Source organism: Diplotaxodon limnothrissa, linkage group LG6, assembly GCF_057381915.1.
Source record: "Diplotaxodon limnothrissa isolate DT_005_m linkage group LG6, D_limnothrissa_male_GT1.1, whole genome shotgun sequence".
NCBI classification, from domain to species: Eukaryota; Metazoa; Chordata; class Actinopteri; order Cichliformes; family Cichlidae; genus Diplotaxodon; species Diplotaxodon limnothrissa.
Genome location: NC_140601.1, coordinates 13,432,926 through 13,455,039, shown reverse-complemented (window position 1 = coordinate 13,455,039; position 22,114 = coordinate 13,432,926). Strand labels below are relative to the sequence as shown.

General features: G+C 40.2%; 1 protein-coding gene across 1 annotated transcript; it reads right to left on the bottom strand.

Annotated features, from left to right (window-relative positions):
* Nucleotides 1–194: 194 nt before the first annotated feature.
* trip10b (thyroid hormone receptor interactor 10b) lies at nucleotides 195–20,745 on the bottom strand. The gene is made up of 14 exons (XM_085356814.1): nucleotides 20,468–20,745; nucleotides 14,215–14,330; nucleotides 14,041–14,094; nucleotides 13,025–13,172; nucleotides 12,798–12,860; nucleotides 12,335–12,439; nucleotides 11,931–12,059; nucleotides 11,606–11,752; nucleotides 10,692–10,853; nucleotides 3,778–3,887; nucleotides 3,177–3,309; nucleotides 3,014–3,081; nucleotides 2,382–2,503; nucleotides 195–2,293 (listed from the first exon to the last, which is right to left on the bottom strand). Exons 1-14 carry the CDS (start codon nucleotides 20,489–20,491, stop codon nucleotides 2,148–2,150), a joined length of 1,527 nt encoding a protein of 508 aa, XP_085212940.1. The 5' UTR covers nucleotides 20,492–20,745; the 3' UTR covers nucleotides 195–2,147.
* Between the last annotated feature and the right edge of the window lie 1,369 nt (nucleotides 20,746–22,114).

Genomic DNA, 22,114 nt, shown 5'->3' with positions numbered 1-22,114 from the left:
CTTTTCCAAAAACTGGAATGTGTTTACAAAATGTACATTTCTGATCCTTTTTTTAAAAATCATTGTTTAAAGAAGCCTGACTGGATACTCTATTTTTCACTTCAGTGTTTCGAAGCATAAATAAAAGTTTTCCTTTGTCATTTGTTTCTTATGAGTAACACTGCAATAAAACGAGACAAATGTTTTTCCTTTTTTATGATACAAGTAAATACAAACATTTTCTTTTAAAAAATGACAATGATTCCTTTTGAATGTTGAGAAAACATTTACTCGTGCGGGTCAGAGTGCTGGAGAAGACGTGCGTAAACCTTATGTGGCTCATCTTTAAACGTTTCAGATTTGATCTTAGAAATATTTGATAGCTGTTGGGAGGGATTCCAGTGAGGAGGTGAATCATAAAACTCATTTCCTTTCCACTGATGCCGTGATTCTTCATAATATTGGCTGAACGGGGCCATCGGCATTTCAAGTTTAAAGAAAAAAAGAAAAGGAAAGAGTTTTGCTTTTTAAAGGACCTCATTTTAGACAATCTGACCAGGCAAACATTCAGGAAACATGCAGTTTAAACAATTTGAGAATATGAGAAACAGAAAGCAAACAGCTGACCATGAGAGCTGTAACCCTTCCAGCGTGAGTCCGACCACCGCCAAAAACTGCCTGTAGACCACATTTGTATTAACAGATATGATAAAGCCAGTGAAGCTGCACCCTCAAACACAAGCAATTCACAGGGATCAAAAATTAATAAACTCTGCATTTTTTTTTCACAACTTTGATCTTTCATTGCCAGCACTTTTCCTTTCGCTTCGGACAAACCTTTAATTCACAAAAAGCACCGCAAAGCAAGTTCCCTTCCAACCCTCTGTCACAGAGAAACTACAATGTCTGGTGTGAAGACAAAGGATAGGTTCACATGGTTTAAAAAGTCTGTCTTCACAGTACTCAGATCCTGCATAAGCCCCCTTTCAGCCACCTTCCTTTATTCTGACAGCTTCATGGACACTTCTGTAAACGTCACTATGTTAGAATGTGTAACATCACTTTTTACGCGACACGAGCCTGAACGCATGCCACGGGTTAACCGAGGAGCGTGCGCCGAATTAGACCGCGCACAGGCTCTTTGTGAGTTGCTTGACTCACCAGAAAATGCCCCAGACAGCAACAACCATTGTGCTTTCGTTATCTGGCCAAGTCAGTTATTAATTTCCAATAAGATTAAGACAGACCTCTGCAGTTTCCCCATTCCCAATCTAGAAGAGAAATCTCGCTCGCTGCGTGTGACGGGCAAGCTACAGGTCTCTGAGAGGCACCGTGCAGACAGAGACGCTGTGCTCTGCATGACAATCGCTGCGAGATCTAAATGTTCAAAAGTATAGTTACACTTCCATAGCGTGACTGTCTCCATCATTGTCGCGGCATGTCTGAATCAGGTCAGGAGGAGTCAGCAACAAAGTGAAAGTGTTTGAATAACCGGTTGGTGAAGCCATGGAGAAAAATGACTAATCTTCACATGGAGCCCGAGTTCTGTTCCAAACAGACCATAAACACACGTAAACCTATCCTTTCCTCTCACCGTCTACTGGGAGGGTCATTGTGCACTCCCTACTGAGTAGTGGTTTTCAGTTAAAATAATTAAACATCACATTTCTAAATAATAATAATAACAATAATAATAAAAAACCCTCACATTATCCTCTCACATGAAGGAATTGGGTAAATAGTTGGTGTTAAAACAAGAAAAGGTTCAGCAGGTTAATTCAAATCATTAGTGGGAAAGTCAAGTGGATGGATACAAACATTGCCATAAACATATCAAAGTATGTTACAGGAGTGGTCACTTCACACGTGACAAAATGTTCAGGCATACATTCAAAAGTTTTGGGGTTTTTTGTTTTAAAAGAGCTGAGATCTATAAAAGTCAAAGTTTCGTCCGTCTGCGTTTAGAGGCAACGTCTGCCACGGCGAGCAGAGATGGAGTGTATGATATTGCGATCAGCCTCGATAACAAGCTTTATAATCACTCACTTTCATCTCTCCATACACATCACTAGCTGAGATAAAAGATGTAGAGAGCAGCTCCAATTATCTGGAATGACTTTGTGTTCACCTTTGGCTGTTAACTTCCATCACAAGCTCTGTGATGGAAGTTAGGATGCGAGTTTGACATAGGATGAAGGTATATAGCCCTCGTCTCCACTGGCTCTAAGGACTCTCATCCATCCGTCGCCTTTATCCTCTTCCATTATGCTCAATAGCTCTCCCTCTTTAATGGAAACGGTGCCCTCGCTGTTGCCTGCACATAAACACCCAAGTAAGAGATGTATAATAGGCTAAATGGAGACCTATTTATTAACAAGTTTCATGTCAGTCATAAAATTCACCTTCAAAGCTGTACAGAGCCGTGCACTGGCCAATAGGACTTTCTATTTCATCAAACTCTTCATCGAACTCTGCGTAGATGTTCGCATCAGGATCATGTGTTACCCTGCTGGACATGCTCGTCCTCAGATGGAAAAAAAAAGATTACTCATTCTGTTTCACTTTAAATGTTCACACGCTAAGGTAACTGGTATCAGTGTCTAAAAGGCAGACATCAAGCTACAGCCAGCAGTCAGTTGACTCAGGACACAAGGCACCCCTGATTCAGACAACTGTCATGTGATGGCCATGTGACTTTTTAAAATTACATCAAGCAATAGCTCCTAAGGAGGTGCCTTGCTTTTTTGAGAGGGGAAAAAAGTCACATAAACGTCAGACCACCACAGCCAAGTTTAAAATGTGAACATCTTCAGTGGCCCAGCCAAACTTTTTTGTTACAAATCTGATCACCGAACTAGAAAATTATGATTTTCTATAAGCATAAATATGTGATTTCAGTTTTAAACGTGTTTTGGACAGTTTCTTCTCTTTTTATGACAGGTGGTCTACATTTCTTTAGTACTGTGCTATTTACATCAAGCTAAGCTAAGCTAAGCAAACTGAAAGTCTCCTCGTACGTTTCCTTTAAACTTACCCATACTCTGTGTTGTTGTTGACAGGAAATGGAGATTCCTCTCCTCCCAGAGCTTCTGAGAGCCACGTCTGTCAAGAACATGAAGATTTGAAATGTTTATGAAAATTGCCCCAAAATACAGTACGGTATTAGCTTGCGTGTGCATATGTATGTGCGCGATAACCTCGTATTTGGCGAGCTCTCCCCTCAGGCGGCCCATGTCCTTGGTCATTTCCAGGATCCGAGGTTCCAGACTGGAGGGGTCTCCCATCTGTGGATTCTGCTCATACACACCCTTCATCTTCTCCAGGGCTTCACTGACAAAAGTGATGAAACAAGAAGAGAGAGGTGTTAATGTTTGGGGAATGTGATGTTTAAGGAAGTCTTTTTGAGAACACTTGTTGAGCTGCTGTTTTAAATCACTGCAAAGCTGTTGAATGGGGTCGGGGTCAGAGCTTGGTGAAGTTATTTTGTTATCTATTAATGGAGCTGACATGAGCTCTAGGTACTATTACGTTCAAACAGAAAATAACCTTTTTAAGCTTCCACAAAGTTAGAAGTACACATTTATTTAAGATATGAAATGATGACTTTGCATTTCTATCTCTCTTATATATTTGCTGCTGTTTTGGTTTAAACAAGAAGCATGTGTGGGAGATATAGCCTCGGGCAGCCGCGTTTCATTTCAAAGTTAGTTCATGCACAAAGGAGCTCGCACTCGGCTGTCTGTCACAGTCAAAAGCATTTTTCAGAGACGTCTGTCATAGTGTTGCCGACGCTTTCACCTTTGGTCCTGTGCCTTCTGCAGATCTTTGTGGATATCGTCAATCTTCGTCTGCAGCCTCTTCTTCCTCTGCTCCGGAGGAAGGTGAGAGTAATCTTCCGCAGGAGTTTGCTACACAAACACACACACGACACCAACAACAACGGAAACGCACACGCAAACAGTTAAATCTCCTGAGCATCACGTATACAACAATCATATGAATTCTGACCACCGGCTGTCTTCATCTTTCCCACCTCTAGACAGACATCTTCACACACACACACACACACAGGTTAATGCAGCAAATGCAGGTTGTTAGTTAAGGAAACAGAAACGAGGGAGAGACATTTATAGTAAAAACCCAGTAAGTAATAATGCATTTACAGTTTATACTGGATGAACAGTTTACAGACAGAACAAGGCCGACTCTCTCTCCTGTGATGGTATACAAGTACGCATTTAAGTAGCAGAAAAGATTCAATTCATTACACATAGTAAATTTTAAAAGACAATATAACAAAGAGGCACAGCAAACAAGTAAAATATGACACACAATGCAAATGCAAACTACAGAATACTGTTTTATATTATACGTTTTTAGGAATGTGCCTAATTGGGAAAAATATGACCCTGTATGATTTATGATACTGGGACTTTCTTGCTGGTTTTGGTTCTTAGTTTACGAACCAAAAAGTGTTTTACACGAAGAGCGAGGACTTCTGTGAAGGTAGCAGGTGTTGTGTTAAGCTACACTGGAAGGTAAAGTGCCAGCACTACTGATTCTACAGTAAGACAATAATAATAATAATAATATTGGCACACCAGTTTAAAAGAAATATGTTTTAAACTACTAAAAAGTAGGAGAAGGAGCGTAGTTAGAAAAGGTAAGGAGCTCCTTATGCCTACATGCACAAGCATTTAACATTAAACAAATGTTAATCTGGACTTTGGACTCAATAATCTAGTCCAATCTATTTTTGGAAACAGCTGGAGCAGCAACAATCAATGTTGGGTCTTTACTGCTTTATGCGCACTCGTTATACATGATAGTTAATAAAAACCACTTTGGCTGTCTTCACTGTTGTTTTTAATATATTTGTGAAGTGAACCTCCAGGTTAAAATGTCATATTTTGTAACTTTTTATTAAGCTTTTTCCTGGATTGGATAGTCAAGCTATAATATACATATACTGTAAATAGTATGTAAAATAAATCTTTAAATTAAATTGATCTGAATTTACTTCAATGTTTCACCTTAAATGTTACATACCTGTATGTCATCACAGAGAGAGAAAATTCAGAGGACGTCCTCAATAGAACAAAAACAAAAACAGTCGATTTTCCCATGAGATAACAGCATTTGATCGGGGGAATTAAAGAGTAACTGCAACCACACTGAGAACCCTGCGTGCACTGCCCACTAGGCCTTTTTCCACACACCACACCCGACTGTGATTACAGGTGTAATGCCATATCACTTATTTCCTTTCAGATCTCTTATCTAGCATAACCCACGCTGGTGCCACCAGTACTAATGCTGATAACAGCGACTGTGTTTCAGAACTTTCCATGTCCAGAAACAGTAAATGGACAGTAAACGCAGCGAGCTGCTGCTCTTGGAGAATCGCCTACAAAAGCTAAATCTCATTTAGGGTGGAGCATCTAGAAATGCACCAGCAGGTGTAGAAGACGACTGGGATCTGCAGGTTACACAGCATTTTCTGGTTTATATAAAATTATGACATGATGTGCTGTTCAAATGTGCATCCGTCAGCGCTGGGTGGAAGCAAATGACACATGAATACATTTACAATATTGGCAATAAAACAGCCATTCCACCATCAGAGGCGTTCTAATAAAACTGAGAAATATTTTATTGAACTGATGAGACGGGAGCCCAGAAACAAGCTTCACTACCAGCCCAACTCCCACAATGCAGCCCGACCTTTACAGAGCTCTTTATTGTGGCAATTAGTTATTTCATCACTTCCTTACTTGCGCTTTCATTTTAAAACAAGTGTGCTTATTAATTATATAATAAGAACGTCTTTATAATAGCGTAAATTAAATGGCATGTGGCTTTAGGAGCGCGGGGAACTGGTGTTGTTTGAAAATTACCCCACAAAACGAGGCCTTGACGAAAGCGAAGCTTCCTTTCCCACGGTCAGTGATAAATGAAAGCTGCACTCGCGCTGTCTCGCCCTCTCTGTACCTGGATACTGCCTGGAGCTACCAAAGGATTAAAAGACACGTTTCTATTATGCTAACAGCACCTTTCTTCTCTTCTTCAAACAGGCTACATGCTCACACAATTATAAAGGTACGGCCGTTCCAAGCATCTGGACAATGACAACATTTGTAATTTCTCCTCTGCACGCCACCACAGTGGATTTTACAATCAAACAATCAAGATGTGATTGAAGTGCAGGCTTTCAGTTTTAATTCAAAGGGGTTTAACAAATGTATTCTATTAGATGTTTAGAAATTTTAGTCATATAGTGTTTTTCCATGTAGTTATTTTTGCAGTCAATGATTGCCTGGAGTCTGAAACCCTGTTTCCTCCCTTGAGATGCTCTTTAGTGCAGCCACACTCAGTTGCTGTTTGTTTGTGGGTCTCTGTGCATTCAGTTTTGTCTTCCGTAACTCAAATGCGTTCTCTGTTGCTTTGAGATCACGTACCTGACTTGTGTATTTAGAAATATCCAATTTTTTTGTCTTGAGAAATTCTTGGTTTGCTTTTGCAGTGTGTTGTTGGTTATTAGCTATCTGCTCAGTGAACCTGCTGAATCTGAGCAAAGTATGGCTCTGTATACTTCAGAATTCATGCTGCCACTTCTGTCGGCAGGCACAACATCAATAAACACTAGTTTCCCAGTTCCGCTGGCAGCCTTGCATGCCCATACCATAACACTGCCCCCAACATGTTTGAGAGATAATGTGTATGCTTCAGATCATGAGCGATTTCTCTCCGTTAATCTTGGTTTTATCTGTCTAATGATTTTTAAGTTAAATCTTTCCTTTCTGTTGTTGAATGTAACTAGTAGTTTGCGCTATGTTGTAAATGCCCCGTATTTTATTCACGAAGGCGTCTCTTGTTCTTGACTTAGATAAGGCTACTCTGAAGCATATCTAACACATTTGAGAACACCTGGGATTCTGAATGTTCGTGACTTGGTTAGATATTGAGAAGTTATTCTTACCCATTAAAAAAATTATTTAATCATCCATTTCAGTGGTCTTCTGTGGTCTTTCAGGGCTTTATGTGCTGATAGGTTTGTCAGTGATTTTTTTCTGGTCTCTCTGATAGGCTGAAAAAACAAAATAAACCTAATGATGTTCCATCACATCTCTTTTGGTTTTGAACCGAGAGCTCCAGTAAACAACTGAACACAAGTTCAATGTTTGTGATCAACTCAATTTATTTTTAAATCGTAAGATAAAGAGGAAACTGCCCTCCTGTGGCTATGCTTGTCACTCAACAATTGCTTTTGAGCTTTGGGAAAAAAGAAATGTCTGTAATTCGAAAACACTTAATGCCATACTTTTGTTAAAGTAGGGGATTAATTAAGTCTGCATTTCAATCACATCTTGATTTTTTTTTTAAATTTAAATCCTCAGCTGCGATGTATCAAGAAAAATGACAACAATTTAGTCACTGTGCAAATAGTTATGGACCTAACTGTAGTTTATATACACATATGACTGGAGGAAATAGTTCCCATCTGTGGAAGGAGCTCTAGTTTACATCTATACTGGTCAAAATATTTAAGGAACACTTTTTAAATGAGAGAAAAGCATCAAGTCATTTAAACTTCTTGGCTAATGACGTGCTCAGTTAACTAGCGGGGGGTGGTGGTGGTGGTGGGGGGGGGGGGTTTAATCAGTTTCAGCTGTTCTGTTTTTAAAGAAGGTAACAACAGGTGCACTAGAGGGGCAACGATGAGATACTACAAAAACAGGAATTGTTTCACAGGTGGAGGACACTGATATTTTCCCCTCATCTTTTCTGACTGCTTTTTTAACTAGTTTTGCATTTGGCTAAGGTCAGTGTCACTACTGGTACCACGAGGTGATACCTGGACGCTACAGAGGTTGCTCAAGTAGTCTCACGATAGCTCATCGGTATGTGCCATTGCGTGAAGGTTTGCTGTGTTTCCAACCACTGTCTCACAAGCATGAAGGAGATTTCGGCAGACAGGCAGTTACTCTAGGAGAGCTGGACAGGGCTGTAGAAGGTCCTTAACCCATCAGCAGGACCAGTGTCTGCTCCTTTTTGCAAGGAGGAACAGGAGGAGGAGGCCATTGGACTGGAAAGGCCATGACAGTGTTATGCTGCCCATAATATTGTTAAGGATGACCGATTTGGTGGTCTGGACAGGCATATCCATGGAGGGACACAAAGACCCATACAGGCTAAGCAACAACACCCTGACTGCTATTAGATATCCTTGGATCACCTGGCAGACCCTACATCAGTGCAGTGGGTGCTGGGGTCCTCCTGGTGCGAGACCATGCCCGGCTTCATGTGTGAGAGCATGCAGGCAGTTCCTAGAAGTTGAAAGACTTCATACCATTAACTGACTTCCAAGCTCACCTGACCTAAATCCAACAGAACTGGGACATTATGTTTCAGTCCATCCAGTGGTGCTGGGTTGCATCTCAGACTGTCCAGGAGCTCAGCGATGCCTTGGACCAGATCGTGGAGGAGATCCCCCAGGTAATAACCCATCATTAGGATGTTGTCAGGCATACAAACGAACTACTGAGTGCCATTCTGAGCTCTTGCAATTAAATGAAATTGCAATTAAAATGGACTCGCCTGCCACCTCATTTTTTCAGCCCACTGTAGATTGATAATTTTTTATTTCCATCACACAATGTGGCCACCTTTCAGTCCTAACACATTACCTAGTCCATTACAGTATAGATATCCAGTATGACTTTTTCCCCCATTGAGATATGATGTATTTTCAAAGTGTTCCTTAATTATGAGCAGTGTAATGTGTTGCAGCATCCCCCTGCAAGCAGTGACTGGAAGAGTTGGAGGAAGTACAACATCAACCAGCTATCCGGTGACATTTATTTCCTGAATGACATGACTTGGAGCAGATGCCTCCCTGTGTCAGGAATCTAAAGTCAAGCAGGAAGTAAATTCCTTGCTTTGTAGGGGTCAAAGGTACTGAAAGCCAACTGAACTGTAGCTAAGCGCAAGAAAGTGGGGTCAGTCACGAACAGAAGCTGTCAAACGGAAACAGATATGCCCCTCAGCTGCGATGAGCGATCAAAATAGTAAAAACTAAACTTCTTTGCAATTGATTATGTCCTCTTAACAGTTCTCTGTCTCTTTTATTATTGTGGTGGTCTATAGGGGACATTTTTTACTGAGTGGCTACTGGGATAACTTGACAGCAAGGGTGTCTGTGCTTTCTACCCACAAAGGTCAGTGCAGCATTAATTAGTGTGGAGTTACTCCTTATATATCACTTCCCCTTGAAAAGAATCCAGCACCAGATCAAGTTCTACCGGTATACCCTCTATGTAGTGATCATAATTGTTACCATTTGCTTTTGAGCTTGCATTATCTAGACAGAAAGAAACAAAGACTATGAGGCAGGTACACATCAAACACATGGCATGGAACGCACAGATACAATATCAACAAAAGCTTGTGTACATGAAACAGATTAGGACAGCAAAACAAGGGCGTGAACACGACAGCAAGCGAGGGGATGGAGGTCAGACGTGAACCAAGACGGGGGCGTCACTCACCAAGCAACATTTGTTTAATGTCTTTAAGGTGGAAATCCTGAGTTTGACAGAGGCTGAGGGTTGGGGTGGAATAAAGAAGGAGGGGAAGATGGAGAACAGAACAAGACAAGGTGGAGGAGCAAGGGAGCGGAGAATAGGAGGGATAAAATAACAATGGTAATGAGAAAAGAAGAAAGGGGAGAGAGCGGGTGAAAGAGGTGCACAGCTTGAAATAATGTGTGTAAAGAGGGACAGTGAGAAATATGTTTGGGGCATGTCTGTGCAGCAGCCTGGAATCAGAATCGGCCCCCTAGGCAATGGGGTAGTGGGGTACGACATGAGTGGAATGTGAGCTGAGTCTGATGTATGCGTGTGTGCGTTTGTTCGAAACTGCTGTTATAAGACTATGACAGGACCGTATTTGCAATTCTCGATAAGGTTGACAGGAGCCAGAGTCCCACACTGCATCGAGCACCTGCAGGTTTTCTGTTTCTAGAGTTTGGAGATTAACTCTGTAAAAGTGTTGAGAGACTGACTAACACTGTATTGTAAATGGACTTTGAATGGGACCTGCTGATGAAAAGAAAATACAGAATGAAGCTCTTCCTGCAGTCTGCTGGATAATAGACCTTTTTCATAACTTGACACGTCACAGCAGGGAAAACACAGATGCCTTAATGATGGCTGCATTCCACTTAAGGGAGGTCCTGCTTTTGTTCCATGCAGTGGCTTAATGGGACACTGAAAGGAAATGGGCTGTGCTTTCTGTATTACAGTATAAAAGGTCATAAAGGTCTGTAGAGAAAAAAAGGTCTTTCATCACAATTTCAGAGACTTGCAACACAAAAACAAACTGCCTGTCAGGTTAAAATTCTCTCTATAATACTAACAACAAGGTTTATGTTACATCCTGATGAGATTTGTAATTTCAAGCTCCATATTTAAATAACTCAAGGCAAAAGAAAAAGAGTGTCTTTGTAAGTTGATTAGCATGCCCAATCGTGAAATCAACTCTGTGTCTTCATTTCAAAATAATGTAAAAACATGTACTATTTTAGGAAAGACTAACAAAACTAACTAAGTTAGCTACACATCTTTTTAAAAATGTTGGGATCATCTTAGCCCAGATTAGAAATGATATTCAGGTTTTTACATGCAGAAGAGGAGAGTGCGGTACAAGTTCACCTTGTGTTTCTTGCTGAACGGCCAGATCAGGCCGCGCACTTTTGGCGGGTTGAGGCTGGACTCTGAGGTTGCCGATTTAATGCCCTGGGAGTAATCTTCAAAGTCCACATCTGCAGGTGGCTCGAAACCAGATTTGTGCTGCTCGATGACCAGAATAGAGTCCTCCAGAGAACAAAACAAAGAAATAGACTCAGTCACATCAAAGCAACAAACGGAGACCTTAAAAGGGTTGGCAGTGACACTGGATTTTTAAGTGCAGCAATTAGAGGCGTTTAATCTTTTTATTTAATTATTTATTTTATTTTACAAATTTTACAGCTAAAAAGCAACATCAAAGTCAAAAACCACCATTCCTTCCACTAGATGCTGTCTACATACGCTGGTCAGAAGTAAATGCATTTAGGTACATTTTTACCCCTCTGTAAAAACAGTGAAGAGGTGAATTTCTGTATAAGTGACTCATTTCCAATTTGTAGCCTGAGAGTTTTTTGGTTTTTTTCACTTAACGTTTTACATGACAGATCTGGATTTTCCAGACGTTAAGAGAAATTCTGTAGCTTAATAATTAGCCGTTATCTGTGTGACAGTCAGACAGTATAAAAGATGGCTGCAGCCTTGATGTCATGACCCCAAACACACTCAGTGGCTAATGGCTTGCGATTGGCCAATCCACTAACCAATATCGATGCAGTTTCATACCACAGATAATCCTGTATTTTGGAATACAGTATGAGAAAAACTAATAAAACTGTTTAATTTTTTAATCAAAATCACCCAAAAACAAGTGACTGAGCCCATAAACTCTGCAGGAAAATGTTAACAGTGACATCTCCAAGTTTTGCTTAAAGTTGTGTTTTCGTGGAGATGACTCTAAACCTGACAGAAAAAAAATATGACAAACATTTCACACTTGCCTGTTTCTCATTAACTTTTGTCCCAGCAGCAGAAATTCCTTCTAGACACTTCGAGATGATGGGCAGCACCTTCTTCTCAATATCTGAAAACTTGCAGTAGCCATCCGCAAGGCTCCGGATCCTCCGCTCATCCATGCCTTGCAATTTCTGTTCACAGCACAAATTAAAGGGCCTCCTTTCACAATCAGACTTGCTGATTTCTACAATGGCCACTCATCAATGTATGAACTCACTGAATTGTTTTGTTTATATTGACATATGTCATATTAGCTTTGTCCACTTGTGCTACATCATCACAGTGTTTTTATGAATACGTTTGCCTTACATTGAGGAGCTGCGGTATGTCGGTGTAATAGTGGTTGTTCTGTTCCTTGTTGTATTTCTGGAGTTCTGCTGCATAGTCGTTCCTGCACTCCTCTGCCGTGTGAGTGCGAGCATGGGCATGCTGCTTGGCCTTTCAGAGTGAAGGGCAGATGGAACAACAGAAACAAGAGATGGGAGGATAAAAGGGTTCAGCAAGAAAAAGAAATGAAGAGAGACAAAACAAAATGCAAAGTGGAATGCAGGAATAGATGCACGGAGGTGATGGGAGGATACACAAGGAGGTGAGCGGGAGACAGAAAGTAAAAGTTCATGGAGGGAAAATATCACAAAATCCAAAAGTGGTAAAAACAAACTAAAAACGAAACACTGCTCAAGTAAAGCTAGCGCGTGCATGTGTGTGTTTACTTTTTCGACATCGACTTTGGTGGCATAGACCTCGCACTCCGCTTTCTCTGCTTGTTGTGAGGCTTTTTCCGCCTCCGCCCACTCCTTGGCATAGCGCTTCTTCGTCTGTAGGCATAAACACACACATATTAAACTTAAACACAAACTTTATTTTTAATAATTTCAGCCCTAGTAGTATTAACAATTTAAAAATGAAAGAACTGAGTTCCACTTGAGATACTAAGAGTAAAGTCATGGCCATATTTTACTGCCCCTCGGGTAATCTGTCACCTGAAGAGTTACCAATAAATTATTAACAGTATGACAGCAAAAATCATAATAACGTAAACTCCAATGATGTCATTGAGATATTGCTGTAACATCTGTAGAATAAGAATTACTACCAAGAATATCTTCATCTTGAGGTACCACTTGAGTGATCTGCTCAGTAACAAACTAAAACCGCGAACAACACAAGACTCACATTTTCTAGGTGCTTAAAGCTGCTCTCTAAATTCTGCTGGGCCTTCTTGACATCAGCCAGGTGCTGAGGAAGGAAGAGGATGCAATAAATGTCAGGCGGTTCAAGATGATGACGGCAAAGTGTGCAAATCAGTCTTTAACCTGCCAAACTTTCCCGTCAGTTCTTCCTTTCTTTTTCTCCCCCTCCCTCCCTATCTCCCTCTCACACTCGCTTCCTCCTTCTCTCACCGTTTTCCGTTCTTGTTTAAAATCCTGAAGCTTCTTCAAGAGATCAACACAGATGCCAGTTATCAAGTTTTCAGCAATGAGCTCACGTTGCCCGGCGTAATCGTTGAGCTCGTTGAGGATCTCCTGGAATGAAGCATGGTTGCTGAACCTGCGAGAAGATGGCAAAGGGATAAAGTGTTGGCTCCAAAGGTCAAGATTTAACGTACTATTTGGTAAAAAAACAAAACAAACCCTACTCTGAACAGCAGTTGTAAAAAAAAAAGTAATAAACAAACTATTAAAAAATGGACATAGTGATCATAGCATCACATGTCACATACTGGTTACTGAAGTCCTGTTGGAGTGTTTTTGCATTGCCGTCTGTGTGTTTTTAAACCAGACGTGGCGAGCAGCACGTCTGACTGAGAAACTGAGTTGCGCTACATGCTAATGAGTGAGGTTATAATGGACATCATAGTTTCAGGTATAAGGCACTTCTTCATTTGCTTTGTTTTTCAGACTCAGAATGATATAGTTTCGTATATGGTTTGCATATTCTCTATGTTTGACATGCAGCCTTTATTACTTCAAGCTAACTACCATGCTACCAAGCTATAGCTATCTACTGATTAGCATAGTTTTGGACCATCTGTTCAAAATCTTTTAAGCCTCCAAACCACAGTTAGCACAATTTTTAGTATCATATATAATTATGTGCCATGCTACTCCACTAGCTCAAGCTTTTTATCCGAATGTGTGAATGCAAAGAAGAAAAAAAGATGCTAAACGTGAAACTTGAAAATGTTAGCCCACATGATCACAGCATTCTCTTACATACAATCTTCAGTCATTTCTGCAAAAACTTTGCACCATTTGCAACTTATCTGCAGTCATTAAAGTATATAGTTAAAGGTTATATCAGAAAAACCTCAAAAACCAAGAAAATGTTATATACAAATAAAAAAATAAGAGCTGAAATGGAGAAATGTAACAATGCAACTCAAACTGGAGCTGGAAACGAGTTTTTGTTTTCTTACTTGCAGTCTTGATCTTCCCTGTTTCCTCGTTTGGCATATTTCTTTGTGAGATTTCTGTTGGAAAAGTGTAAAAACATCCACTTGACTAGCATGCATAGGGTAAGAGCACACACAAAAAATAAATTCAAGATCCCATTTCATATAAAAATGAATAAACATTCAGAAGGACCACACCTGAGCTGCTTGGCGTAATTTTGTTCTATCTCCGACCGCTCCTTCACAAATTTGATGTAGCGGTCCAGCAGGTCAAGGCCCGACTGTGTATGCTTGTCGATGACATCATACTGATCCTGAAAGAAGAACAGCACAGAGAAACATGTTTTATATCAAAATATCACCTTTGGTTTCTGGACAATTTCAATGGAAACTTCTCCTTCCATTGAAATTGTCCTTCCTTCCTCATCCTGTTACTTCCCTAACTATACAAATGCCATAGCATGTCAGTAGGTCAGATTGCCTTTTAAAACTCTGTAAGCTGACCATGCACAAGCAAAAACACGGCTTCAGCAAACTATGACACAGGACTTAAAAGAGTTTTTCACCAACAGCCACTCTGATAAAGCAAACATCCACAGCGCCGTGTGCTGCAGGGCTGCAAAAAATTATTGTTTTTATCATTGCTGCTGAGTATTTTCTCAGTGAGACGACTTGGTCTTGAAAATGTCAGGAAATACTTTTAAATGCCCACGAGAATTTTCCGAAGCCATAACAGATGTTATGAAATTGTTTCTTTTGTCTGACACAAGGTCACGAAAGCCCAGAATACACAGTTTGCAATCACAAAAGGAAGCAAAAGTTCTCACAGCGCAGACATTGGAGAATATTTGGCCTTTTTGCTTGACTTACACAATTAGTTCACAAAATGAGACTCATTGCTCAACCCGGGATGTATTTCACAAGGCGCATATTCTGCATTTAATTTAGGGTTGCAGTTAACTTAATATTCTCATTATTGATTGTTCTTCTTAATTTTTCTTCTTCTATCAAGCTAATATTAGGTCTTTTTCTCAATGTAAGTTGGGCTGTAAGTTCCCACAGTCCAACATGCCTTCATGTAACTCATTTTTTGCCCATTAAAATTTTTAAAAACAACAAAATTATTTCCTTCATAAAACAATAAGCAGAAAACATTCACTTGTGCCATTTTGCATTAAAAAAATAATTAAAACAACAAAAATTGATCCCTTATTAAGACGAACACTGATTAATTTCCTGTGGCTCAGCTAATCGTTTGAGCTTTAATTAAATTGCCTTTCGCAACTCATTTAATCAGGCTGTCGATCTGCCACAAATAGAAAATGGAGGCCTAAGAATAACTCACTGCACACGGATACACACAAGTATGAAGGTGTAGTAGAGAATAAAAGCGCTCCAACAGTACTCTCCTGTCAGCATTCCTCCCTCGCTTTAGACACATCTGTGCAAATCAATCCACACACACACAAAAACCTGTTGGACCGGTAAGGGAGCCCTGCTGGCTTTTATTTACACTGTTTAATGACATACAGTGAGAAGCACCTCGGAGGAGAAAACAATCTGATTACATGGAAACATGAGAGTCTGGGACACGTAATAAAGCCCCACGGGTGGGTCCCTTGTTGTGTCTCTTGTGAAGCACAAAGGAGGGCTCCACCTTTTTCTTTGTTGTGGTGTGTGTGTGTGGTTAAGTGCATGCGTTGGTGCTGGAGGGCCTTCTGGGACCAGAGACACAGATACAGAGTCCTCAGAGGAGGGGGAATCTAAATGGAGATCACACAGTAACACAGTTTGATATGAGAGGCCATGAAGGAGGCGAACGGGATAAGAAAATAGGAAAGTATGATAAAGCAACATAGTTTATGCCAGGAAGTAAAATGACCGTGGAAATCAGATTGAATTATTTAATGCAGGTTTCGATGCAAGAGATTAAAGAGTGTATGACGAGTTCTTGACACAGATTAATGCGTGCATTTCCCACTTCTGTTGCACTACCTCACTTTTACTGGAATACATGTGCATGCTTGTGTGACAAAAGGAAACTGATTGTAAGACAAAGAGCGTTCAAGAATGAGATAATGATTAGCTCAGCGTGAACCTCCGCCCTGTGACTGACGCTCCCAGGGGCCTATCTAAACCCTGGAACCAGTCTGACTGGTCCTGCCCTCACAGTACTGCCAGCAGCAGCCGTGCTTCCTGACTGCAGCTGATCTGGTGTCAGGTTTTTACCTCATCTACTCATAAAAGCCACCCAACAACATTTACTGTAATAACTACTTGTAAGTCAGCTTCTAAGTTATTAATAGCTTTTGTCAGAGTGGTAATTTACTCAAATGGGTTGTACGACTCGTGTTTAAAGACCACGTCCAGGCAGGTTTACTACGCATTACTATGAATTCTATTACTTACTTTGCAATTTTTTTTTTTTTAAAATCATACAACTTTTGAATGTGAATTTCATGTTAAATTGTCCGTGCAAATAAAGCTAATTATCTAAATGTTATACCCATTTTCAGAAAACTGAATACACTGTCACTGAAATATTAGATACATGTTGAATTTAATTGACATATTGGAGTCAAAGATTTTCAAAGAGGCTCTTTTAGATTTGTTTTTGTTGTTATTTTTACAAAATACGATAAATGTAAATTTAGAATATGGACAGCAAAGAATTAAAGAAAAAGCTGAAAGCTTAGTGGATGTCAATTTTGCCAAAGTGGAAATCTGTCACTTAAAGCATGACTTATAGAAATCACCCTTTAAAGATATGCAGTGTGGGATTCTGTGTATTTACTGGAAAACGTAATGCACAGTTAAATAAGTTAAGTTAAATATTTTAGCAAATTGCAGTCAATGTAACTGAGCATTTGCAGAGGAATCTTTTTCGTTTGTTAAGCCACTTAAATACTGTTCTCTAAATCATTCAAAGATTTAAAAAAAGGCCCCTAACTCAAAAGATGAACCAGTGCTGTGTTTACATATAACAGGCAACTCAACCAAAGAAACCATTTAAAACTTAGACTTTGCTTTGCAACGAATTTGTTCCCATTTCGTTAGTTGAAAGATAACCTACTTTGACAGGTGTAAAATTGGTCAAGCATGTCATGGTTCGGGGCTGCATTTCAGCCAGTGGTGTTGGGCATCTTCCAAAACTCCAAAAGTGATGGAATTATGAACACAAAAAAGTATAGTGAGATTTTGATTGACCATGCAATACCATCTGGAAAGCATCTTATTGCCAAATGCTTAATTTGTCAAATCTCAAACACACGGCCAAGGCACTAAAATCATATCAGGATAGAGAAAACACACAATGAAACACTATCAGTGATGGATTGGCCTCGCCAGAAACCTCAACCAGCAGTGTGGGCTCATCCTGACAGAGAGCAGAATAAAAGAGAGCCAGAATACCAAAGAACAGCTTTGAAAGTCCTTTAAGAAGCCTGGAGAACTATTCCTGAAAACTGCTGAAAGAAATGACAAGAAAGCTGCCTGCAATACCTTCTCTACTACGCCTTCATACTTGTGTGTATCCGTTCAGGTGGTGTTAAAAAAAATGTAGTCAAACCACATATTGACTTTCAAGCTTGTTAGAATTGTACAAACTCTGCTTTTGCTTTATATACTGTATTTCCATTCATGTTTGCACATTAATAAATCGCTGCACCCATTTGCAACTTTCATAGTAGAATATAAAGAAATGAGTGGTGTCCTAAAACACTGTACTACACTGCTCTGTGTGCAAAATAGGCGTTACATCAATAAACATGCCGTAATTTCCAGAAATGCATAACATACAATTAATATTTCTTATACAACCACCATTGCTTTACATGCCAATACAACTTGGGATCAAGATAAAGGAGAAATTGGGCACAATGGAGGAAGCAGTGATGTAGCTGATTTATATCTAGGTCCCTGAATTACATATCAGCAGGATGCAGGCAGGTCAACAAAGAGAGACCATTCCACAGCAACATCATTCTTTAAGTTTGATTACCTGCTCTGTGCAAACATGTACAATATTTGTTATCAAAATGACCTAAATGAACGAGTCAGTTTCCACTATTTTCCACAGCTAGCTTGTTTTAGTGTCATCATGTGATCAGGGAGATTTCTTCCAACTGAACTGGCAAAAAGCAAAACGCACGTACACGGACACACAATCATCCTGATTGCGAAGTAGATGGTTTTCAATGTGACAGAGCTGCATGTCCTCAAGCAAGAGTTTAAATCCACATGACCTGAGATGTTTCACTTCTATTAATGGGATAACTCATGCTTTAAATAATCAAAATCTTTGATAGGACAATAGAAATGCTGAACCTTCTGCACAAAGTACGCTGCTTACATCATGCGTTCTTGTTACAAATTGCAAGATTTTTTTCTCTTTTGAACAACATGCGATTGACTTGGCTCCGCGGTGATTCGACACCTTCTGGACTGCGTCATATTTAATAAGAACTGGTGGTGGTTTTAACTAAGCAGCCAGTAAGTTACAAAGCTATGCCGTGCAACAAAATATTGTCTAAACCCACAGGACTTTATTTTGACATCAAGCACAGAGTCGAACGCTCACCAAAGACAATTAATATGTCTGAGCGTATTTTAGAGGGCATGTGTCTGAAATCAGGCCCAATAAATCTTTTATGATTTAATTTGATGAGATGGTGACGATGCACAACCAAGAAGCCGGAACAGCTGAAAGTTCTTCCAGAATTAAAACAGCACTATTAAATCAGCTGAAAAAGAAATGCATGACATGTTTCCAGGGTTTGTCTCTCCTCATCCCCAAGATATTCAGTTTACACAAACAGAGAGAGAGCATGTTAACCTAAAACTGGATCAATCCATCTATCTTCTCTTGTTTATCCAAATCAGGGAGAGGGCTTCAACCTCTCCAAGCTATCATAGGGCAAGAGGTGAGGTACACCATGGAAATGTCCCCAGTCTATTGCAGAGATAACACACAGAGACAGATATCTACTGATGCTCACATTCACACCAAGAGCCAATTTAGAATCACCAGCATGTCTTTGGACTGTGGGAGGAAGCTGGGACACCTGGACAGAAAGCATACTGCTACAGGGAGAGCATGCAAACTCCACCCAGAAAGGCTCAGGACACTTCTTGCTATGAGTCAGCAGTGCTAACCACTGCACTGTGCAGGCTCAATTTCATATTTCAGTACCGCTTATCTCAATTTTAATGCAAAAAAGCTATGGTTTCAAATCCTCGAACGTGAGAATCATACCTGTTTCTATGTTCCATGACAAACCAAATATCTTCTGATTTTGGAAAGAATTCTCAAATGTCACATCATGCTTTTGTCTACAAGACATTTACTCACTAAACTAATAAATAAATAACGCTTTTCTCATCGTTTCAGGTCTAGGCCTCTAACTCTTGCTCCAGTATCAATGAAGCCTCATACACCCAAGTTTATGGTATGCAGCCAAACCCACTGCAAGCAATTGAATGCAGTTGAATGACTTTCAACTCTTTTGGAACAGACACACATTAGATTCAGGCCATCAGCCTCACTAAGTCTAACTCTATCTGTGCAATCATTTCAGATCGCTGTGCCCAAATGTTTTCATTTTCTTTGACCTAAAATACAACAATGTGTAGTCAAAGGCACATGCAGCCACCTTCACTCATCTGATTAACTAGGAACTACTCTGATAATCAATGAACTGTTCAAGAAGCAGAGATGGTGAACGATCTCTATCTGGAGCTTTCCAGATGGGAGGATTTCCTGTCGTTCTGTGACACCGGGCAGGACAGAACTTTGCTTTAGGATTTTGGGGAAGAGGATTTCTGATCTTTAGAGCCAAACGCTGAGAGAGATCTTTATCAGTCAGTGCCTTAGATCTTGTGGCTTGTAGCCACAGTCCCTTAAATGCCCTGTCACCCAACTGAAGGCGCTGGTGTTGGTGTGCCGTGACTGATGAGGGAGCTGACTGTACTGATGATTCAACAACTGAGACACGGGCAAGAGCAAGGAGGTTATACTTTCCTAAACATTGCACTGTTTGTATCTGCAGCCAGGACACTTCCTGTCACAAAGGAAAATTTCAGGTTTGAGCTCATATGAAAGAAGAGGATAAAACAAACAGTGTGTGTGGTGGAGCACACCCTAAGCTCACTGTGTGTACACAAAAGTGCACCAGAAAAGAGTAATAAACCTCTCCTTTCCCCTCTGCTTATGATAAGGTATGCAGCAGGAGTTGCGAAATCCTGTCGCTGCAGGCTTTACAGATAGACTCCTGCTGTTGTCTTGCTTAGCCAAGGCCAGCTACTGAAAAACAACCGTGTGCTACGGTGAATGTCGACGAAAACAATTAAGAGGGCACCGCACTTAAAGAAACAGTGAAAAGGCGGAACGCTGTCCTCTAAGGACTTATCCCAGAAGGCTCCTCCGCTTCTTCTGAGCCAGCTGTCAACTTACCCAGAGCTGTGTTCCCCAGTCCATGTCGCCAAAAAAGTTCAGATGCGAGAAGATTCGCAGAGCAGGACTCTTCGGTGTGTTAAAGCAAAGGCAAAAGGCGATCAGGCAGAGATTGTTTTTTAATTATTAGTATGTTCTTTAAAGTAAAACTCTTCTCGGAACAAAACTTTGAGGCACGAAAGCGGAGATGGTAGAGGAAATGTTTGAAGGAAGTCTACGCCTTCTCCTTGGCACGGACGCGACTGTCCTGTTTCTTCCAGCGGGCAGCGAGCGCAAAAAAAAAGTGTTCCTGAAACAACTCTGGGTCCGAGAGAGGGAGGAGGAGGAGGAGGAAGCGGCCTTTCTGTTTGTTTTAGCTTAAAGAAGCAGCTTGAGGTTGTTGTTTTTTTCATAATAAAAGCTGGTGTTGGGCTCCAAACTTTAACCCAATGATGTATCCAGTGCTCGTCAGATAACTCACAACATTACACATAAGATTAAACCAAATAAACTAATTAACTTTTTCCCCCACAGCACTGATAGAGGAAGTAAGAACATTCTTTAAGCTACTTAAAACTTTTTTTTTTTACCCTCGTTGTAACATAAAACAGCAGCTTCCTTGTGGGGCCCTTTTTTGTGTTTAAAAAGTATAAAAGTTTTTTAATGGCCAGCAGGGGGCGACCTCAAGGAGCGCCCTTGTATAGCCCATTTTGGGGGAAAAAATTCTCCAGCTGTGTTGTTCTATGACATCAGTGCACACGTTCCAGATGTGTTTATGATCTCACTAGTTTCTGATAATGTAACGTGGTGTTAATTTTGTAAATTATAGTCAAATTTAAAGAAAAACAGATGATATAGCAGTCTAAACCTGTGACTTCTGGGGTTTTTTTAAAAATAAGAGTCACTTCACTAACTAGTGGGCAGTGTCACTCGGGCTCTTCTTTTTATACCACTGCAAAAGTCTTTAGACATTCCTCTATGTTTTGCTATGAAAACGCAAAATAGGTGCAGTGATTTACCGAAATATGTAAATGAACATGGAAATACACCATATAAGGCACAAACAGAGTTTGTGCAATTCTAATGAGCTTCAGAGTCAAATCTAGTATGACCACCTTTATTCTTCAACACAGCCTGAACTCTTCCTGACATACATGACTGATAGTGTTACATCCAGGTATGCTTTCACTGCATTGGCAGTCAGTTTGGGATCATTGTCATGATGAAAGTGAAGCATTTGCCATTCAGATGCTTTCTAAATAATATTGCTTAATGGACCAAAACCTGACGGTACTTTTCTGAGTTCATAATTCCATCAATTTTGGAGATCTCTCTAATACCACAGGCTGAAATTTCGCCCTAAACCATGACAGAGCGTCCACCATGTTTAACAGATGTCTACCTCTCTCCCAAACTTCCCCGTTTGTCCCCAAAATTTTTAACTTTGATTTGTAACTCCATAGGGCAATTTACACTTGGGAATATTAATAAATATTGCTAATATAATATTTAATACCTGTCTAACTGGGTTATCTTTGGCAGATTCAACTAAAAATTGGGAACATATAATGTGCTTTGTGAGAGGCCGCTACTAATAGTAAGTAAATGAAAATGGTGAAGTACAAGGTATGGACTTTAAATGAGTGTGAAAACAGCGAATATCAAAAT